We start from the raw sequence: 20097 nt of genomic DNA on the forward strand, positions 1-20097 counted from the left end.
TAATGAGCGTCAGCGCGTGCGGTGCAGATTGTGCTAAGAGCAATGTATCAACGTGGCTCACAGCATCCGAGATTTGCGTGTGTTGCATTGTGGGGTGCCTTATATCTGGGACGCCATGGCTGACTACGCTCAGTGACCGCAGCCATCATCAGATGGTGCCCACAAATTAAGCAAATGTGTAAAAGGATACGAATATTTGCCCTGAGGGGGGAAACAAAGGAAGAAGTCAGCATAAAGACGGAGCATTGATGGCGATGAAGAAGAGACAACAACACGAAGTAATGTTTGTAGTTTTATCGGTGTCATGCACACTCCTGCAAACATGAACAGATCTTACTCGATGACCACAAACTTCCTGCGACAATGCGACTACTACCGTGTCTCGAAAACTTGAGGTTACACGATCAACAACACTGGACGCGTGAGAACACAATGTGCATCAAGGCACCAACCATCTAAGCTGGTCCTTTGCAGTCGCCCCAGATTAACTCCCCGTGTCCCTACAGCGCTTTAGGGGGAGAGGGCATAGAGGCGCGTATATTCTGCCCCCCCCTCTCCCTTTTCCCACAGAGCATGCTTCACCACGTTACTGCTCAATTACCCTCTACCCACCCCCCTTGAGCAGAAGGAATCGTTAGCTCTCATGTTTCTCAGAGCACTGCGAGCTGCCACATGCTCACAGCCTCTGCAAGTTGTTTACCAAGACAACAAATGGCACAGCAGTGTTTCCTGCCTACCGCATATCGGCGCACATGCTTTGATGGCGTTTTTTGCTTATATAACTTTTCATGCGGAAGGATGTTTGAAACAGTTTTAGCTTCGGGCAGCCTTTTTATAGATTTCTGCTAGATTTGCTAGCCATACAGGTCCAAGTACATGATGGAAATGGCCCAAAACTTCATTAAATCGTAACCGTGTCATATAATTACTTCGATAAATCGCAAGAAGATAAGCAAACTGTTTTCAATGGAACGTTCGGTACATCGCAAATTTCATTAAATCGAGGTTCGTTATATCGAGGTTTGACTGTATTAGTAAACATGGGCTTGAACTCAGAGGCTTATAGAGTTTGAAAGTACTATTAGTAAAGATGTGTGAGGCACATTAGTGTTAGGACCTGTGATCATAGCAAGCTGCTTTCTTTTATCGAGAACTATGCATTCAATCTCAAAGGGGACTTGTCCACAGCCTTGAAAAACTAAAAAATTGTAAAGCTTGTGATCACGAGAACTTATTCTTGGCCTCGTTGGTGCTTACTAAAGGACATGTTTATATTACTAAAGAGACAAAGCACAAACAGGAAGAAAAATGACAACATGGTCAGTAACTTACAACTTGTTTACTTGGTACACAAAACAGGAATACTACGTATTCAAATAGATGACATGTGCAGAATAAAATGTTGAAATGACAACACAATCAATGGCTATTGGGCAGGAGTTCAAAGTTCAGTACTTGAAATCTCCCCTATTGTCCAAGTCAGTAGCCAACAACGAATGCAGCTGTGACCTCAAAACTGTGGTCTCAAACGTGAACATTCCAAGAGCGCCTTTAGTTTACACTCATAAAGATGTGGGAGTAGAACCTTGCCTGTAGTATGCGTCGAACGTATCGAAGCCTGCGTCTGGAAAGTCGCTGAGTGGGTTCAGGTCGTGGCAGATCTCGGCCACATAGAAGAACTGGGGCTTGTCCAGGTTGCGGTACCAAGGTGTCACCTACGAGAGTTCCAAGAGAAAACATTGCACGAGGGGTTCTGTAGAGTTGTATACTAACACTAGATTCCTTCGGCATAACGTAACCTAGACAGCCGCCAAGAGATGGCTTCTACTACAAATGGCGACACCGGATGTTGAAGCACCACACTCTCCACCTATGCGGCAAAGCACACAAATGCCGTGAAGGCAGTTTCGGTTTCGCATGCGATTGCAACGCGCAGGCAATTTTCGCTCCATATTTGGTGGGGAAAAAGAAAAAGAAAGGGCACGCATTAGAATTGAGTAAATATCCTAATCAGACATTGCGAGTTACTGCTATCGATTGAAAACATCCTCAGGGTAGGCAGAAAATCGGCGTTTGCGGCGGGAGATTTTGACGCATTCACTGCACCCTAAGCTTCGCTGAGACAGACGCTGCCGCCAAAAGTGTCGCTATTGGGATCGCCATAGAAGCCAGGCGCATGTGTGCTCACGGAGACGTTCGGCTGGGATCGAATTAACCGGAGTCGAATTAACGGAAGTTGGCTGTAATAACAAGAGCAAACAAGAGCACTGAATACATTTTCTTCTGCACTCGTAGGTGTCATCCACAGGAATGGAGTGAGTCGGTATATATTTCAGTATACGAAAACTGAAACTGGTTTGCAGAAACAAGGACTACAGTAAATTATTTAGGGTACTTCGATGTTTGCCAGTACCTTTGTTTAACCCTATATCGATGTCTGCTGCCTACAGGCAACATACCAAAATTTTTTTTTTCTTAGTGAGTTTCGGTATTGAGTACAAAGTTTCTAACTAAATGTCTTGAATCAACACTGAATGACAGACAGCTAGCTTCATTTGTTGGTTGTTTTGGGCACGCAACGCATTTTCTTTTGAAAGCACAGGTCACAGACCGATGCATGATCTCCGGCTTCAGTGGTATAACACATTAAAGCAAATGAAATGTACATTTGTGGTTCACATATGACAAGAGCTGTCTGTACAAATTCCAAACGAAGCCATAGGTGGGCTAAGGTGAAGCCCACCTCCTGGTGTATCCCCCACATTACTGAAGAAGTTCCCTTGATTACGCCTACCCTCAATGCGTTTTGCACATTTAAACAGAAAATAACTTTTCAGGTATTTATGCACCTTGTCCTTAAAGGGTTAACACAAGAGAGAGAGAGAGAGAGAGAGTACAAGTCGAAAATGTCATGTGTGCTCCTCTAAATCAAAACAGAACTAGAACAGAGCCTTTTTCAAGCCATGAATGTGCCCTTCTGGGTCTGAAGTCACAGCATTGGGCTAGTTAAAGGAAGGCAGGCTTTCTTTCTTTTTCGTCACACTGGACCACGGAGGAAGAGAGGTGCGATCAAACCCTCACCACAGTGTCGAGGTAGTCTTCCTCCTTGAACACAAAAAGCTCGCGTTCTTCCTCGGGCACTCGGCGCGGCATGAACTTCTCTTCCTCGCAAATGCGCTCGACGAACTGCCAGTCGATGGTTGATGAGCCTGGCTGGTTGTCTGCTGTTTGCGCTGTGAGTGGCACAAGAGAGTAGCAGCTTGGCTTGAGCCCATCGCAGCACAACATGTATCATGCTTGGTTTCCTCCGCACTAAGCGTGCCTGCTAACCCGTAGACATTAAAATTCTCAAAAAACACTCACAGACGCGACACAAAGGAGACGGGGTGACGACAGGGAGCTGCATGCATTATTGTTTATGTTTGCCCAAAGCACGCACATTTTGCAGGATACATACGCATTTTATTTATGATTATTTATGCTTAGACACAGCACAAAAAGAGCAGCAAGCTAGGCACAGCAGAGACTTAAAAGCAATACAGTGTTTTTAGATCACAGAGGCTTCTTCAGCAACTTTGCCTTTGCCGATTTAGACTGCTTCAGGAAGTTATCTGAATAAAGTTTCTCAAGTATTGGCACCGCATGCTGTCATCAGCGCAGCACGCCTGATCGCGGTTGGTGCCGACAGTAAAGAGTCCTCAAATTGGGAGACCCGTGGCAAGTTAGCACAATACAATTGCATGAGTGAATACTGAACTCGCGTATTCGATGCGATCGGCATGCCTTCCAGTGGCTAATCAGACAAGCCTTCACAAATGCTCTCGTGCTTTCTGTACACGCTGCTGTTGTAGTTCCCTCTGTCCGCGTCATGTTAATCATGTTGATCTGTGTCGACGACCTGAATGAACCTTGTAACAGCTGAAATCACACGCCGTGGGAATGCTGCGCATGCCAGGGCACCGACCACAGTTTGATCATTCACCGAAGGTACCGACATTCCAAAAATTGAATATTCGAGAAACCGAATATTAGATATTCTATTCATGATTCAAATGATTCAAACGTTCCCTATTCGATTTGAAATATTTATTTATTAATATATTAATAAAAAATATTAATATTAATATTAAAAATATTAATATTTGAGTATTCACACACCCCAACATTAAAACATTTTCGTGAACAGTCCATCTTTCACAGAACTTGACGTAACAATCACAAGATCACAGAACAGGCCCCCAAAAATTTACTAAGAATTTGGGAGAGTTGGCAGGTACGCTTTAGCAACAGGTGCATGGTCTTCTGGGCCTAAAGATGCTGAATGTTGCAGACTGCTTGTGTGCCCCAAATACTGTTAGCAATTCATAATAACCTAGACAGCTGGAATGCACGACAAAGGTTCGAAATGGAGCCTGTGTTACAACGAATGATGCTAGTTTCATAACTGCTAACCATGCTGATTATTATAGCGTTTATTATTTTGTTTCCGCAATTTGTGGGCAAAAGTCTGCCCAGCAAACTACAGTAAACCCTCGTTAATTCGACCCCAGTTCGACCCACACCAGTTGGTTTGGACAACTCTCAGAGCTTGGCAAGCGTGGAGAGCCACAAAAGAGCAAAAGCAGCGCTAGTGTCCAACCAAAACGAAGCGGCGGAGTCCAGATCGCCATAGTTATCAGCCAAAATGGTATGTGAACGGCGGGAAAGCGAGAAGACTTTGTGCTTATTTGTGCCCTCATCATTGCGTTTGAACAATGATGTGAACTTACACTGTGAATGGCAACCCTTAGCAGACTCATTCCAGGGCATAACGTTGCGAGTTGGACATGTCTACGGAGCATCACCCGATGGATAGCCCAAAGGCTTACATCCTGTTCTGCCTTGCTGTGCGCGTCTTCTTCACCTGTTATGCACTGCACTTTGCGATGGTGATGTACTGAATGCCGCAGATTTTAGATTTCTTAAGCTTTCGTGAAAGCTGGTGCTTGTGCAAAGCAACTGCTAGCAAAGCCTTGCAACAAGGTTAAACCTTCCTGCAGACGTCCTCCTCACCCTCCCGAGTTTATTACAGACTCAACAACGCCTTCTGCGCATAATTAAGCTCCTCACCGGCATTGATGGGCACCACCAGGAAGGAGCATGCGTCGCCCTCGGGGTTGAAGGTCATCGGATACTTCTCGAGCCGCAGCACGTTGGTAAACGTGTATCGGTGGAAGGTCGTGAGGTCACGGACCTGCTTTGGAGACAGCGGGCCAATGTCTGAGCTCACGTGTTCCAGCTCCACCGTCACCTCGCCCGACCGCGTGAACACCGGGAAGCTGCAGATCTGCCAAGGGGGAAAACGCGAATGGAGGAACAGACGCAAAACAAGAGGCATTTACTTTGAACAAGTACCGTGCTTTTCACATAGAAAACCAACATTTTTCAAATGGAACAAGCTGCCTGAAAACAGTTGTTGCAGCACCTGATCACGCTTTCCCTGCTGCGCTTCAGCAGTAGCTGTGCAGCGAGTCTTAGATTATCGTGTCAACAACAGTTTAGGTTATGAACCTGTGTTGCACTGAATTGCAGGCCTGCGATTTCATCAATGTGCTCATCTTGTGTAGCATTTGAAACAGCAGCACTCATAGGTTTGTATTTTACGAGTACATACGATATGCGCTTCATCCTTGTTAAATATGTTAAAACATAGTAAATTTTTTTGTGTGTGAGATCTCATGCTATGTGACTTGTAATGGTGAATTGTGATCTCCTCATGCATGTCCGTGTTTATCTCTATTAACCCTTTCAGGCGCTAACTCATTCTGTTCATTTAAAGCTTACCTCAAACGCATTTCCAACATTTTCAAAATTACAAAAAGTGCACAGCTGTGAAATAGATTAACAATTTTCAATCCTTTAGTGTGTTTTGTCATGTTTAAAGAATGTGGACTCCATGCGAAAACTCATATGGAACATCAAATGGGAAAATGGCAACTATTTCCTGCCTAGCAGGCCTGAAAAGCACCTATCCAGTCATTCAAAAGTTGTGCCTGGTGCATACAACGACATACTCACACTGAGTAAAAATACCCAACTGTCTGCATTCCCACTTATGTTACAAAGCAACTTGCACTTGCTATTCAAACTTGCAGCACAATTCCAAGCAGAAGTGTTTTAAGATGTATGTTGACACATTTTTAAATTTCATTACTTTCATCAGTGTCTTTGCTGTTGATGCACACCCTTGGCATACATGATTTTGTACATAGCGCCTCAAAGGGTCGATCTACTTCTTTGTACATCATGTACAACTGCTTATGTACTTGCAGCCATCATGCAGCCACCAGCCATCTCGCCTCGCCCAACCTTTGCACTTGTCGTAGATTACCTCAAAGATAGGACATGAGGGGCCAATGGCCGGGCTAGAGGAGGGGACGTGTGCTGATGTAGTGCCCCTACCAAGCGCTTGATCAAGGTACTGCGCACTCATCTTCTCCCCCTCCCCTCCTCTCTTGTGGGAGCACTATCACGTGACCTTCAACATTAAGCGCGTATGAAGCCACGGTCCTTCTCATCTCACCCTCACATGCACCTCCTTGCACTCACAGCGTACAGCGTGTGGGGCGTGATAGGATCTTATCGCACTTCCACTTTATATAGAACCTCATGCTGACGCCGACGACAGAAATTTGCTTGGAGCGTCCATATCATTGGTCCATATAATTGCTATTTCAATAATAAGCACACAGAATGCATCCTGTTTGTTAGTGGCATAGGTGACCGCTAAAAGCACAGCACCCTCACTGCACTCAACAAAAAACAAAGCTATAAAATAGCGCGAATCACAACGTACAGATGGAAAAAGAAACATGTGCTAGTACAGTCGAACCCACTTATAGCAATATTCAAATGGCATGAAAATTCCACTGTGACAGCCGATAATTGTTATAAGCGGGTTGCTTGAAAAAAAAAAATTAAAATCAAAATGGGGGATGGCGTAGCTATTCTGAGAAAACTACAAGGGCGGGGAGGCCAGTTCTTCCCATCACCTTCCTCCATCCGGCTACTGATTGTGTTGACTCATTTAACTGTTTAACTCTGCTTCCTGCATGCTCCAATCGCACGTTGTTAACAAGTAACAAGCTGCAGCTGTCAGCGTTCAAAAATGGCACTGCTATAACAACAGCAAAGAGGGGTCATGGGCGGCAAGTGACATGCAAGCTCTGCCGAGGCGTTGTTCTGGTGGCCCTAAAAGGCACATTTTAAAAAATGCCGGGGCAGCATCTGAGCCTGAGAAATCAAGAAGAAACACTGGGACGTGATCGCCACAAGCATTTCGCCACATACTTCCCACTGGCTTGCAATGAGAAAACCGCATGTCTATCAGCCTTGCTTACTTTAAGGCTAAACCCCATGAGAGCGATATTCTGCCCGACAGCGACAAGCGACGGCTTCGAGCGACACATCGGGCCGTCGCTTGAACAGATCACTCGGTCTTGTCGCGCGATCGCTCGGTTCTGCAAATCTAGAATTCGTCACTCGTCGCCCGGAAGTGCTATGAGCGACTAGCCAATAGCGCGAAGCCGGAACTGGATGTACATAACTCAAGTACTTCCGATTGTCGCACGGAACGAGCAAACAATTGAATTTTTATAGTGCAAGGATAAGAACCTACTGCAAGACCTTCTGAAATATTTTATGCTGCTTTTTACAGTAAAACGCATCAACTTAAGTTAATAAAGCACGCGTCACGCTAGTTTCGGCGCCTATATTGCTGCCCTCATACCAGCAACACTGGGGCGACGCCGCTCGAAGTCATCGCTTGCATGGGGTTTATACTTTATGTCCGAACAGCGGCTCGGGCAGGCGCATGCGGCCGCCCAGGCCGCTGTATAGAATGCACCCCGCTCCCTCCCCTCCCCCTGGAGCCTTGTGTGTGACATAAGACGGTGCACTTCCTCCCCACTTCCCTCCCTTGTGTGCTCAAGATTGAGCCGCGATCGTCGGCTTACCCACGCTTGCATTCACTCGCACATACAGCATACACCGTGCAGCGTCAATTTTATCGCCTCTTGAACTTTATACAGAAACGCACAGCGACAGAAGAAATGCGCCTGGAGTGTTTATATAATTGCTATTACAATAAAAAGAAAAAGAAACCTGTGTGCAATCTGTATTAGTCACGATTACAGTGTAGAAATCATGCAACTCAAAGCAGACATGCCAAGGCCACAAGTATGTCAAAAATGCATTCCACGAGGCAGCAGCTTCCCAAGCATAGGCAACAGACAAACTAGACGTACCAGTGGGATCCGTCTGGAGGTGACCAGCCCAAAGCCTCGTGTGGTGTCAGCCGGGTCATGGATTTTGCGGCCGCGCGTGTTCTGTTCCTCCGGAATGGGGCAGGTGAGCTTCATGCCAAAAGCGTACAGGTGGAACTCATCGTTTTCGTCCACCCGCTTGCCCTTGAGCACCTCGGACACCTGGCATGGAGAGTCGAGCGACAGGGGGAGTCAACCGTGAGCAAATAAAAAGGTGCGCACCGTACCCTATCACTTGACGTCTTTGCTTGAACATTTGCTACAAGCACGGTGACCGGCTCTAGCAGTGGCTCTGGATGGGCTTTTGCCTAGTACATGTGCTCCTGACTCTGGCCCCATCGCCCACTCCCTCTAATTACCATGACTAAACGACCCTGTTGTTTTATGCTTCCATACCAGAGTTTGCACGGGATAGACATAGCACAGCAGGGCCACCCAGCTCTCAATGCTATAGTTAATAAAGAAACATTTTCTCGTGTCTTCTCTCCCGCTTTTCAGATACTGGCTGTCTTGCAGGGTATAGCCAAACAGACTTTTAGTGAATGAAGTGATTCCACAAAAAGTGGTTGCTTACAGTCAACTTTCGCTACTCCGACCCAGTCGAGACTGACGAAATTGATCAAATTATCTGGCGGGTCAAATTAAACAAGATGTGGAAAAACCATCAAAACACACTGCTGATTCATTTGGTCTATTGCCAGGCTAAGTACCCACTATGGGGGATTGGCCAAAAAATGGTTGGATTGTCTTGAGGAACAAAAAAGAAGTCACAGGTCGGCCTTATAGGCAGTTCACAGCACCTCAAAAACAGTATTTATGTGCGCCATCTTTTTAATGTCCACAGGGCCTGCTTGATTTAATTAGGTATGCCGTACATGTATTTCATGTACGTATGGCGCTGTCCTTTAGATGTTATGTCGAGACGTCGATGAATGGATCATACCTGGATGTTCATAGGGTATCGGTGATTCACCGGTATGGCCAAAAATCAAACTTGCACCCACTTTCTATGGGTCCAAAATAGAACACTAATGTAGAAGTGACATTAAAGCTTCTAAATAAAGCAGAAATCGACAGAAATCTAACAAAAAAAGTCACTTGCCTGTGCAGCACACCCAGCACAGTCACAGCCTAAGCTGGAAAAGCGGCTCCATAGGAGCTCCCTTTTCGGCAGCACGTACTAGAGGGTCTTTGCGGCGAAGCCTCTTTGCATTGTTTTCCCAAGAACGATCTGCGCTGTCCGGCCAGTGTTGATGACGAGCTACAGCTTGGGATGCTCTCTGCACTGCAGTCTGCTGAGCCTGACTGTAGCCGCACACGTTCTACGATTCTACGACACGCTTCTTAAGCAGTGGTTCGTAGCTTGCAAGTATGCGTCATAAGGTGTTTCGAAGTGTAAACACAGGTATCGAAGCTACGCGGCACTCTAATTGCATCCCTTTACCCGTGGCATGATATGATGGTATTGATGATGATGATGATGATTATTATTTATTGCCATCCCCTTTGATACAGGGTGGCGACAAATATCCATCAAGCCTGTTTGAGTTAACCAGGTTTAGCTACACGTAACTGCCACATGTCGGGACGCCCGGTGTAATACCACACAACTGCAATGTTAAGTTTTGCATGTATTGACGCTACTCATCATGCAAGCCACGTGTGATGAGGGGGAACATTTGGGTAATGATGATTTATTAAGGCAAAAGCTTCAAGTGGCTCATACCCCCAATGGACTTGAAGAACATGCACGGTAAGGTCCAACAAAAACTGTCATCATCAGCAATGGCTAGTACGCCAATAAGCAAGCAAAAACGCAGTGGCTCATCTCTCTCATAACGCAGAGGCTACAAGCACTCCGCAAAGTGAAGCATACAGTGCATACATTCATTGAAATCACACATACAACACACGGAGCAGCATACATTTCAATCCTCTACTGAGAGGGTGCAACGTAAAGTCGAAGACGCGAGTCTGCAACGAAGTCGGTGGCGTGAGTCTGACACCGCTATACGAGTGTGTGAAGCTGCAGCTAAGCGTCAAAAACGAGCCAAAGAAGCCGAACTGTGAAAACAGCAATGCGACGATGTGAGGTGGTGCATTACCAAGTGTGCAGCAGACTTTCGCCTTCACGTGTTTACAGGAGTGTAACATGCTGCCGGACTTTCGGCATCCCCTTTCAATAGTGGCAGTGAAAGTTGCCTAGCTTGCTTGATGTAATCAGGCATGCTATACACGCTTTTCATTCTGGCATTTATATACATCTCCTTAATCTTCTTTTTTCTTCCTCAAGGCAATCCATTAATTTCTTGGCCAATCCCCCAATGTGGGAAGGAGCCACATACATGATAGGACACCCAAACAACCTTGTACTGCTACCTATGCAACTGCTACATGGCGTGCGACCTAGTGTAATAATATGCAAACGTAATGCAAAGCGCGCATGTATTGGATGCTTCGCAGCGCACATCTCACATCGTGTGACAATGGCACAATACGATGCTAATGATGATGATGATTTATTGGCATCTCCGTTGAAACGGGAAGTGACGAATAGTCACCTAGCCTGCTTGATTTAATTAGGTACGCTGCGCATGTATTTGATGTATGCATGGCACTGGCCTGTGACTTTTTTTCCTCCAGACAATCCATTTTTTGGCTGATCCCCCGTAATGGGTAGGAGCCTGGCGATAGCTGCGATGGACATCGGCCACCGGCGGCGGCGGACAACATCGCCAATCAAAACGGCTACTAGAATGAGCCCACAACAGCTTACGTTTTAATATAGGCAAGGGTTTAATATGTGTTGCACAATGGCAGTTGGTTTCCTAAAGTCAGCTTCGCCGCAGGGATTTGAAGTAAGCTTCGCCGCAATACAGTTGTGTTATGCGGTAAAGCATACAAAGACCCTTTTTTTTAAGCTTGCAGCGCAGCTCAGAAAGAGCAAAAAAGGAAGGAGGTAGGGGTAGTACCATAGTACCAAAATAGTACCAAATCGTACCAACAGTACCAAAACCGCAAAGGCGGTTTTGGTGCTATTGTGTCTGACTGCACCGCACAGGCAATTCTCTGCCCAATTTTCTTGAAAACAAGAAAGGCACGTGCTGAAATAAGGTAAATACCGTAACCAGACACTGTGAGCTACGGTGATTACTTGAAAAGCTTCCTAGGGAATGTCGAAAATAGGTGTTTTTGACAGGAGATGACATGTGTTCAATGCATTATTCACTATCCCCTAAGCTCCGCTGAGTCAAGCACTGGGTAAAGTACCAACACCTTTCCAGTGCCCTCATTTGTATCCTGGCTTGGGTACCTTAGCTGTTTGTTTGGTTCAAACCCAAACATCAGTTCTGCTAACCAAAAGTGGGACACTTCGCATTTTCACTGCCACAAGTTCAACCCAAAAGACAACCCCAAAACCGACCTACTGAAAGTGCATAAAAAGACCAAAGACATTTCATGCACAATGGCTCCAAACATTTGCTTTACCAGACTCTATTGTTGAGGGCCAGCTACCTAAAAGCTAAACTTCGTTCCCCTCCCTTTGGCTTAGTCTTTGGATAACTCGCCTTTGGCTAAGGAACAATTTTTCTTTTCGTGCTAGAACACGATTACGCAAGCAGCAATAAATTCGATACCTTGGCTTTTGCCAAGAGAGACCAGCGAGTGCAATGCGAGTGCCGACCTTCTTGTCGTAGTACTGTCGCCGTTTCGTGGTACCGGGCCGTGGTCCACCAGGCTGGATGTCCTCCTCGGGAAAGCGGCCAGCCGACCCTTGGTCAAGTGCCATCCGCATGGCCTCTTTCCCCTGTGGAACCAGGTTGTCATCAAGTTCGCCTGCAATGAGTGGTGAGTGAGCCACACACATTTGGACAGCAAGCTCAACCGACCCAAACAGAGCACAATGGACCCCAGTGAATCAGATGGCACAGCTCACCCATTCTGTGCAGCTCTTCACATGTCTTCAGTGCTGCCGCCTGCTTTGCCAGAAGCTTGCTTGGCATTGGGTCCCCCTGTGAATCGACACAAAGACTAGGTGAGAATAGGCTCGGCTTTGCTGGCTTCACACACCAGTTTTTTCACGATACCAAGGGTGGTACCCTCGAGCAATAATTTTCAAGGATACAGTACCTTTTGTCAGATTTTATGTGACTTGGCACTGGACATGTTGCAGTGCCAACAGCTTTTGTGGCCCTGTGCAGCACGGTGTTGGCAGTATACTTCAACACATCTGGTGCCCGGTCACTCAAAATCTTGCACAGTGACCATATCTCATAAAGCGATCACTTGAGAGTACCGCCCCAAGACGCTGAAACAGCTCGGCGCCATCTTTACTACAGCAATGTAACAAACAGCGTACTTCCATGTGCATCACTGGTTCTCTTAATCAAAACCTTTGAACAAAATGGGGCAAGGGGGATTCTACACATATATGACAACTGACCCATGCAACTAATTTAATGCAACGATGCTTGAATATACATTGCGAATACCTTAATGCATTACATTCCATTAAGTACAATTAATGATGTGGAACAATAAAGAATCCAAGTCCACGATGTAGACTGTTGTCTGTTAACAAAAGGGCTGAATTCATGGAAAAGCACTGCTCCTGGTGAAGTCCACTTGCCGGAGGATTGGTTCCAGATTGACCGTTTCCCTTGTTAGCTCACTGTTGACCAAATGAAGGGACTAAGGCATGCTGCAGCCTCGACAGCAGCCACTCACCACGATGCACCGCCTGAGGGGGGAATTGATGGGCAGCCGTAGCGAACAGCTGTAAAGGGTCTCCTCGGCGCCTTCCGTCTCGACCTCCGCCATGCTGCTGATAGGCGTTAACCTCGTGAACGTGTCGCTAGGCAGCTTGGCGCAGTATCTGGGTGTGAAAAAAAAAAAAAAAAAAAATGCACCAGAGGCAGAGACGTCAAGGCACAGGCTTGTGCAGCACAAGATACATGGATGATGGAGGACTTTACCCAAATACCATGGTTCGATTTCAACCCAAGTTATCGAGGCAGGGCATTGTGCTCAAACTAAAACACCAGATCATAGATGCGGGTGCAAAAACTCTAGTCACCAAGGCGATACTAGGGCTCAATCTGTCACGCACAAGGCAATACTACAAAATCTCCAAGAGCTGGATGTAGGCAGTAAAACATACGCCTACATCAAAGACTTCTTGACGGTTCGTACGGCAAAGCTTTCAATTGGAGAAACCAAATTGGAGGCACTTAAACTAGGTAATAGGGGTACCCCGCATTGGTGGCAATGATCCCGCAACGGGGTACCCCGCAACGTGGCAATGATTGGTTTTCCTGCAAGACTCGAAAAGATAGGAAGACTCGGACACAGCCCATACGTGGACAACATCACCCTCTGGGTGGCGGCTGGAAGCAATGGGCATGTGGAAGATATCCTCCAAACAGCAGTGAAGACGTTCAAAGACTACATCAGAGACAAGGGACTAAGATGTTGCTAAAAAAAAAACAGAACTTCTGCCCCATGGACCCACATGCAGGGGTCGAAAAAGCGCTAAGGAAAGGCCGGGCATTGTTGTCACAGTAGAAGGCACCAGGATACCAATAGAGGAGAGCCTGAGAATACTGGGACTCCGCATGTACGAAAACGGCCACAATGGAGAAGCCATTAGACTAGTGGACAATAGTGTTCAACAAACAATCAGACTAATAAAGCAGACATCCAACAGGAACTACGGCACGAACGAGTACAATTTCATCCGTCTAATAGAAACATTCGTAATCGGTCGTATTGTATATGTGGTCCCTTACCTCAAGCTCTACGTTGCGGAGAAAGCCAAGATAGAATGCATTATTAGAAGGGTGGCGTATAAGCAAGCCTTGGGACTTCAGGCAAATACGTCAAACGAGAAGTTCCTGGCACTCTGCATGCACAACACACTTGACGAACTTATTGAGGCCCAGAGAGTGGCACAGTATGAAAGACTCGCACAGAGTTTGACGGGGAGACACATCTTAGACGACATCGGAATAACCTACAAAGCACAGCACGGAGTGCGGAGAGACATCCCGAGGAAAATAATGGAACATCTCACAATACCGCCAAACCCTAGGAACATGCACCCGAAGTTTCACCAAGATAGAACAATTGCAAGAGTGAGAGCTCTCCATAAAAGATTCCGTAGTGCCAGGGACGTGGTCTATGTGGATGCGGTGGAGTACGCAAATAGAGTATAGAGGGTGACTCCAGAGTTAGTGGCACTATAAAAACAGGAAAGGCGGAGGTGGCGGAGGAGGCTGCCTTAGCACTGGCAATAGCCTCCACGGAGGCTAACATCGTAGTCAGCGACTCCAAGACAGCCGTCAAGAACTATGCCAAAGGAAGAATATCGCCGGAAGAGCTGAGAATTTTAACCTCCTTTCGTGAAAATCAAAAGTTCGCATTATATGGGCACCCACACACTCCTCCATTCCCAGGAATGCAATAGTGCACAGCTTGGCTCGAGAACTGACGGGCCGAGCAGGTGACATGCAAATACTGGGAATGGAAAGAGACCGGATGACCAGCTTTAATGAGATCACCAAACACTATAAATTGGGAAGGGCCCATTTCCTCCCGGCACACTCCTCGCTGAGTGTGCCGAACCCGGTGGCCTACCACTGTTACTACCAGGAACTTCATGCGGGTAGATGTAGATTCTGTCAAGAAAGGGTGGACCTACAACATATGGTTTGGTCTTGTCCTCGGACACCCACAAAGAATAAAATACACAAGACCAGAGAGCAGTGGGAGACCGTGTTGCTCAGTTGTGCACCGGAAGCCCAACTTAAGAAAATCCAGCAGGCCGAAGATGCTGCCAGGGCCCAAGGCCGTCATGTAGGTATAGAGGCCTAGGTCTCAAATCTGCTGTACTAAAATAAAGTTTATTCCTCCTCCTCCCTATATTTCCTGTTGCAAATCCCAGGTCCCACAAATGCAGCTCCACAATGCATGAAATACTTAACAGGCAATGGTGAAATTCAAAGTGCTTTTGGTTTCGCCACAGCTCAGCATGAATAGGCAATGTTGGTTAAAAGTGATCAAATCACCTGTTGACCAAGGCAATGGCAGTGGACATGGTGACCCTGGGGGCATCTTCAGCCTCCAGCGGCTTGTATGCTGGCTTCAAGCTGTCCGCATAGGCTGCGTCGACTTCTTCATCTATTGTGGTGTCCTCCACGTGGCTGCGTTCCAAAAGAATCTGCAAAAATTTAAGCCATTACACTTTAAACATGGGGACATGTGTAAACCTGAAAACAATTTTTTAAATTACGAACTGAGCACTCCACACTTGACAAAGAGATACAGTTAAACTTTGATATAACAAAGTTGGTAAAACAGGCAATCTGCTTTGTTATACTGAAAGTTCATCATATTGAAATCTGACCGTTTATGCAAATAAGTATTGTTGCCGATTGATTTTCCTTACATGAAAGGGGCCATAAAATCAGGGCGATACGACACAGGCAGGTGCAGCCAGCCAGCCCAAGGCAAGCCAATGCAGCAAGGTTTGTTTGCCTGCTGGCTGTGAGGCCAATCTCTTCACTCACAGAGCAGGGTTGGGTGAGAGCGGCGGATGAGCTGCCGTGACATAACACGATTGGCACGCCGTGTTTTGTTAACTGGCACATGCTGCTTGACCACAACAGACTTATGCAGCGTGCCATCTGTTCAAGCGTGTTGCCGTTTCACTTGTTTCACGACAATATAAACAAGCCAACTGGAAAGTGGAAGCAAAAGACTATCGATCATAAAGAGTGTTGTACCAGCTGCTAAGAAGCCGCAGTTGCACATGCTGAAGATTTCTTCCTGTTGTATTAGTGTTACAGTTCATTTGCATGTGCAGCCCCGTAGCACCATACTTGCACAAATCTAACGCACACCTTTTTTCCAGAAATATTTGACCGAAAACGGCCCACATATCAAAATCGGATACGAAATGGAAACCGTATTCGCGGCGTTGGTAACGGCCTGCCGTCAGAGCCGTCAGGCGCAGCATCACTGTCATCACGAGATGTGACACAGCATGTTTTCGTGATGGCTGCTGGCTACAACCTGGAGCAGTATTCTCGGTCAATCACATCCCCAGGTACTATTACTTTTGTGAGATTTCACGCAACTCGGCACCAGATGCGTCGGCGTAAACGGCCGCCAGCGTTTCTGGTGCAGCGTCAAGCTCGCTATCGGTGCACAGTGCCGGGAATGCTCTCGGCCGCATACTTCGACAAGGCTGACAGGTGACCGCTTGAGAATACTGCCCCTGTGTGCTTGGCATCTGTGGCCAGTGAAGAGCAAAAGGCGACGACCACGTGCTGCTTTCCTTACGAAAACTCATTAAAAAAAAGTTTTCTTTCTGTGAAGGTAAATTTTGGCATGTCCAGTTTTTATTGCGATAGCAATTTTTTGGACACTCCAAGGGAATTTTTGTTGTTGTTGTCGTCGCTGCCACTGTTGTCACCATTGGCGCGGTGTTCCATACGCGTTTAGCTATATGTATGCTATATGCCATGCCATGGTATATGACATGTGCTATATGCGCGCAATAATACCCCACCATTCTATCACTAAAGTTGCTCATACCGAGTTTCACATTCTTGACAAATATTATTCCTCAGAATTTCAATAATGGCGGCCCGCAAACAAATGTCAAGAAACAAACACCGGCAGTGCATGCCTTTTTTTTTTTAGGATCTTCTCAGACTTAAATATTATAAGTGCGAAACAATAACAAAGCTCGAACGTGAAAATTATGTAATTTTATTGACATGGCTGCGCACTACCTCCGGGATCGGCCCAGGAAAGAGGTTTGAAACATACCCGATGCGGAAAAGTGGTGGTAAAGTGAAAGGCGCTGGCTTCCATTAATAAACATGGATGAAATTGTCTGATGGCGGGATTAAAACAGAAGACCCCTAGCACAATAGCTCGTTTTTACTTAGGTAGATCACGTTTACTTCAATTCACACGGCCACTGCAGCAACGAGTGCGACACATTATGTAATATTCTAACTAGTTGCTAATGCATTCATTGCTTCGCCCTTACGGTGAAACTGGTATTTTTTCCTGATGACTAACATTAGGGGCACACTATTTTTTCCTTTATAATTGGCTGCATGTTACATTGAGGTGAACTTTTCTTTTTCCTATATTAAACCTGCTATAACTGGGTGTGCGTTAGATTTGGGGGTGCATTAGAATTGTGCAAGTACGGTAGTTTGGTGGGCCACAAAGTTTTCTGCAAGTTTAAAATCTTGTGCCTCAGAGGGAATAAGTGCAGTAAAGGGCAATAATTGATCTGTAACGTAATGAATATAACAAGTAATGTTGCCTTCCCCCTCAACTTCGTTATAAGCATGTTTAACTGTAAACACAGCAAGGGTCAGTGTACTGAAAAGCCTTAGGCTAATGTTAAGTTCATGCTGCAGATTTCTTAATGCATGCAGGAACTGTTTTAGGAAAAGCTTTATAAAGAAACAACAAAACATCCGTTGCACCCCCACAGGGATTTGAACTTTCAGACCCACAGATTGTCAGGTCAACTAGGTGCTAAATTTAAACCAAGTGAGCAGTAAGAGACGAAAAGCAGGCTAAGTAAGGGGAGGAAGAAAATGCTGCATCTCTGCATTTTTCTGTCACCCTGGGGTGCCAACTCCTTAAATGAAGATCACAAGAACTAGAGCTTTCACTGAATATTGGTTTCTTCTTCTTGAGATCAGATTGCTTGCATGTGCCTGCTAATGTTTACTCCAACCGATACAGCACAAAACACTGCAAAACTTATTATTTCTAATGCTATTGCACAAATTATCATGTCACTAATTTGCATTAGGAGCGAAATTGCGCCTTTCTTATCTTTTAATGTTTTTTTAAAATTAAATTTGTCCTATTTACAGCCATCTAAATGGAGCTAGATAAGCTGAGAATCGGAACTAAAACTTCACGCTTATCAGCCGAATGCCTCAAAGACTGTGCTGAAAGAACAGAGCCTGCTCCAAATGAGACCAAACAGACACAATATTATTCTAGAGCGGCAGTTCCCAATAAGACTTCTGAAAACCCACAGATTGTCCTTCCGAAATTAAGGGCAGCTTCGAGGTGATGTCATTGAGGGGATCTCATTTCTACATCAGGAAAAATACCATAATTGCATGTGGTGCACTGGAAGCTGCCTTAATTACGACAACTATTTCTAGTTTTGGTATCGAAAACATGAACTCTTCCGAGTTGTTCCTGATGCACTCTGCGTTTTGTCTATGAAATATTGCAGTAAGCCTTTTCTCTGTAGTGGCCCTATCCCTACAATGACTTCTCTATGAGATGCAAAATTTTAGAGCAGTTGGTTTTTTAAAAGCTGAGCCACATCAGCAGAAAAATTCGCTTCACAGAAGGGCAACACTCCTGTGCCAAGCAAAGGACGGACCTGAGAGCTCTTTCTTTCTTTTTTTCTTTTTTTTCCCCAGCATACTGCACACCGCCATCAAGGCAACTAATGAGAAGCACAATCATGTCATATGAGCTAATGCCATCAGGAACTACGGCTTCCTATTGGCTACCCCAAAGATCATCGTCGACAGAGGCTATCGTGACTGCCGTGGTGGAAGAGACACTGGCCAGTGGAAACATGCCAACACTGGCACAGTTTTCTGTCAGTATGGCCTTGCCTTTTTCGTCGCTCTGAAAGTGGCATAGTTTCAGGGACCTTTGCATACCTCTACCAAACATTAATCAATGATTCAGCAAGATTGTTTAGCAGGATTGCAGGAATTAGGCCTCAAAAGACAAAGACACACACTTCGTGTTGCACATATTGCACACCTTATATCCACTTCAACCGGCTCCCAATTCCTGCAATCCTGCTTGAGCAAACTTCACACTTCATAACATCTCACCTGCTCGGTGGTCCGGTAGTCGTGCAGGTCGCCCAGAAAGCGGCCGCTCTCGTCATGGGGCACCAGGACAAAGTAGCGCGACCCGGCGGCCTTGGCCTTGCCCTTGGACTGCACGTAGGCCCGGAAGTTCTCGGGTGGATCAAAGCGCACGACCAGGTTGCAACGGGGGACCTGTGCGGAATGGCCGCCCTTTCACAAGACATTCATTCGCATGCTCCGATTGGTGTATCGTGCTGCTGTCTAAACGCTCGCCCACTTGCAAACTATCTCGCTCTCAAGTTTCACGTTTTCTGTACATTCCTTTGTACCATGTGCTGCGTAAACCTGACGTAATGACTTAGTGCCTATGGCATCCCGCTGCTAAGCACGAGATTGCGAGATCTAATTCTGGCTGCGGAGGCTGCATTTCAATGGGGGCGAGATGCAAAAATGCCTGTGCACCGTGCATTGGGTCCACGCTGAAGAACCCCAGGTGGCCAAAGTTAACCCAGAGCCCCCCAACTACGGTATGATTCATAATCAGGTCATGGTTTTGGTACATAAAACCCCAAAATTTATTATTATGCATGATAAACAGAAGTTCGGGGTATGCACAACTCTTCCAGCTAAACTGTCAGCTCATTCATACTCAGATACTGCAGAGGCAGCATTTCGTGGCAGATGCAGCTTTACACTGCGTTTGGGTGCGTCACTTGCTTGTTTCACACCGAGTGACTCCCTTTCCTCAGCACAGAGTAGCCAGCCGGTATTTACACAGGCTAACCTCCCTGTCTTTCCTTCCCTTTTGTCTCTCTCTCTTTCTAAGCAGGCGTTGTCTGCAGCGACACTACAAGAAATGCAGAGTTTGCAAGAATGTAGCTGTGATGCCCACTTCTTACTGTAACAGT

At 46.1% G+C, this 20097-nt stretch overlaps 1 protein-coding gene across 3 annotated transcripts in view; it reads right to left on the reverse strand.

The window, feature by feature from the left end:
• Window positions 1-20097, reverse strand: part of Dcr-1 (Endoribonuclease Dcr-1) — a 53481-nt gene that overhangs the window by 20120 nt on the left and 13264 nt on the right. For 2 of the 3 annotated variants that reach the window (XM_050181105.3, XM_055072485.2), the window contains exons 6-14: window positions 19211-19381; window positions 15371-15522; window positions 13032-13179; window positions 12241-12316; window positions 11989-12140; window positions 8286-8465; window positions 5110-5326; window positions 3082-3233; window positions 1591-1715 (exon numbers count right to left, since the gene is read on the reverse strand). In XM_050181105.3, the coding sequence (XP_050037062.3) occupies window positions 1591-1715; window positions 3082-3233; window positions 5110-5326; window positions 8286-8465; window positions 11989-12140; window positions 12241-12316; window positions 13032-13179; window positions 15371-15522; window positions 19211-19381 (1373 nt within the window). The remainder of the gene's footprint in view (window positions 1-1590; window positions 1716-3081; window positions 3234-5109; window positions 5327-8285; window positions 8466-11988; window positions 12141-12240; window positions 12317-13031; window positions 13180-15370; window positions 15523-19210; window positions 19382-20097) is intronic. The other variant, XM_055072486.2, reaches the window with a different exon arrangement.

The sequence above is a fragment of the Dermacentor andersoni genome, chromosome 7 (assembly GCF_023375885.2).
Source record: "Dermacentor andersoni chromosome 7, qqDerAnde1_hic_scaffold, whole genome shotgun sequence".
In the NCBI taxonomy this organism is placed as follows: Eukaryota; Metazoa; Arthropoda; class Arachnida; order Ixodida; family Ixodidae; genus Dermacentor; species Dermacentor andersoni.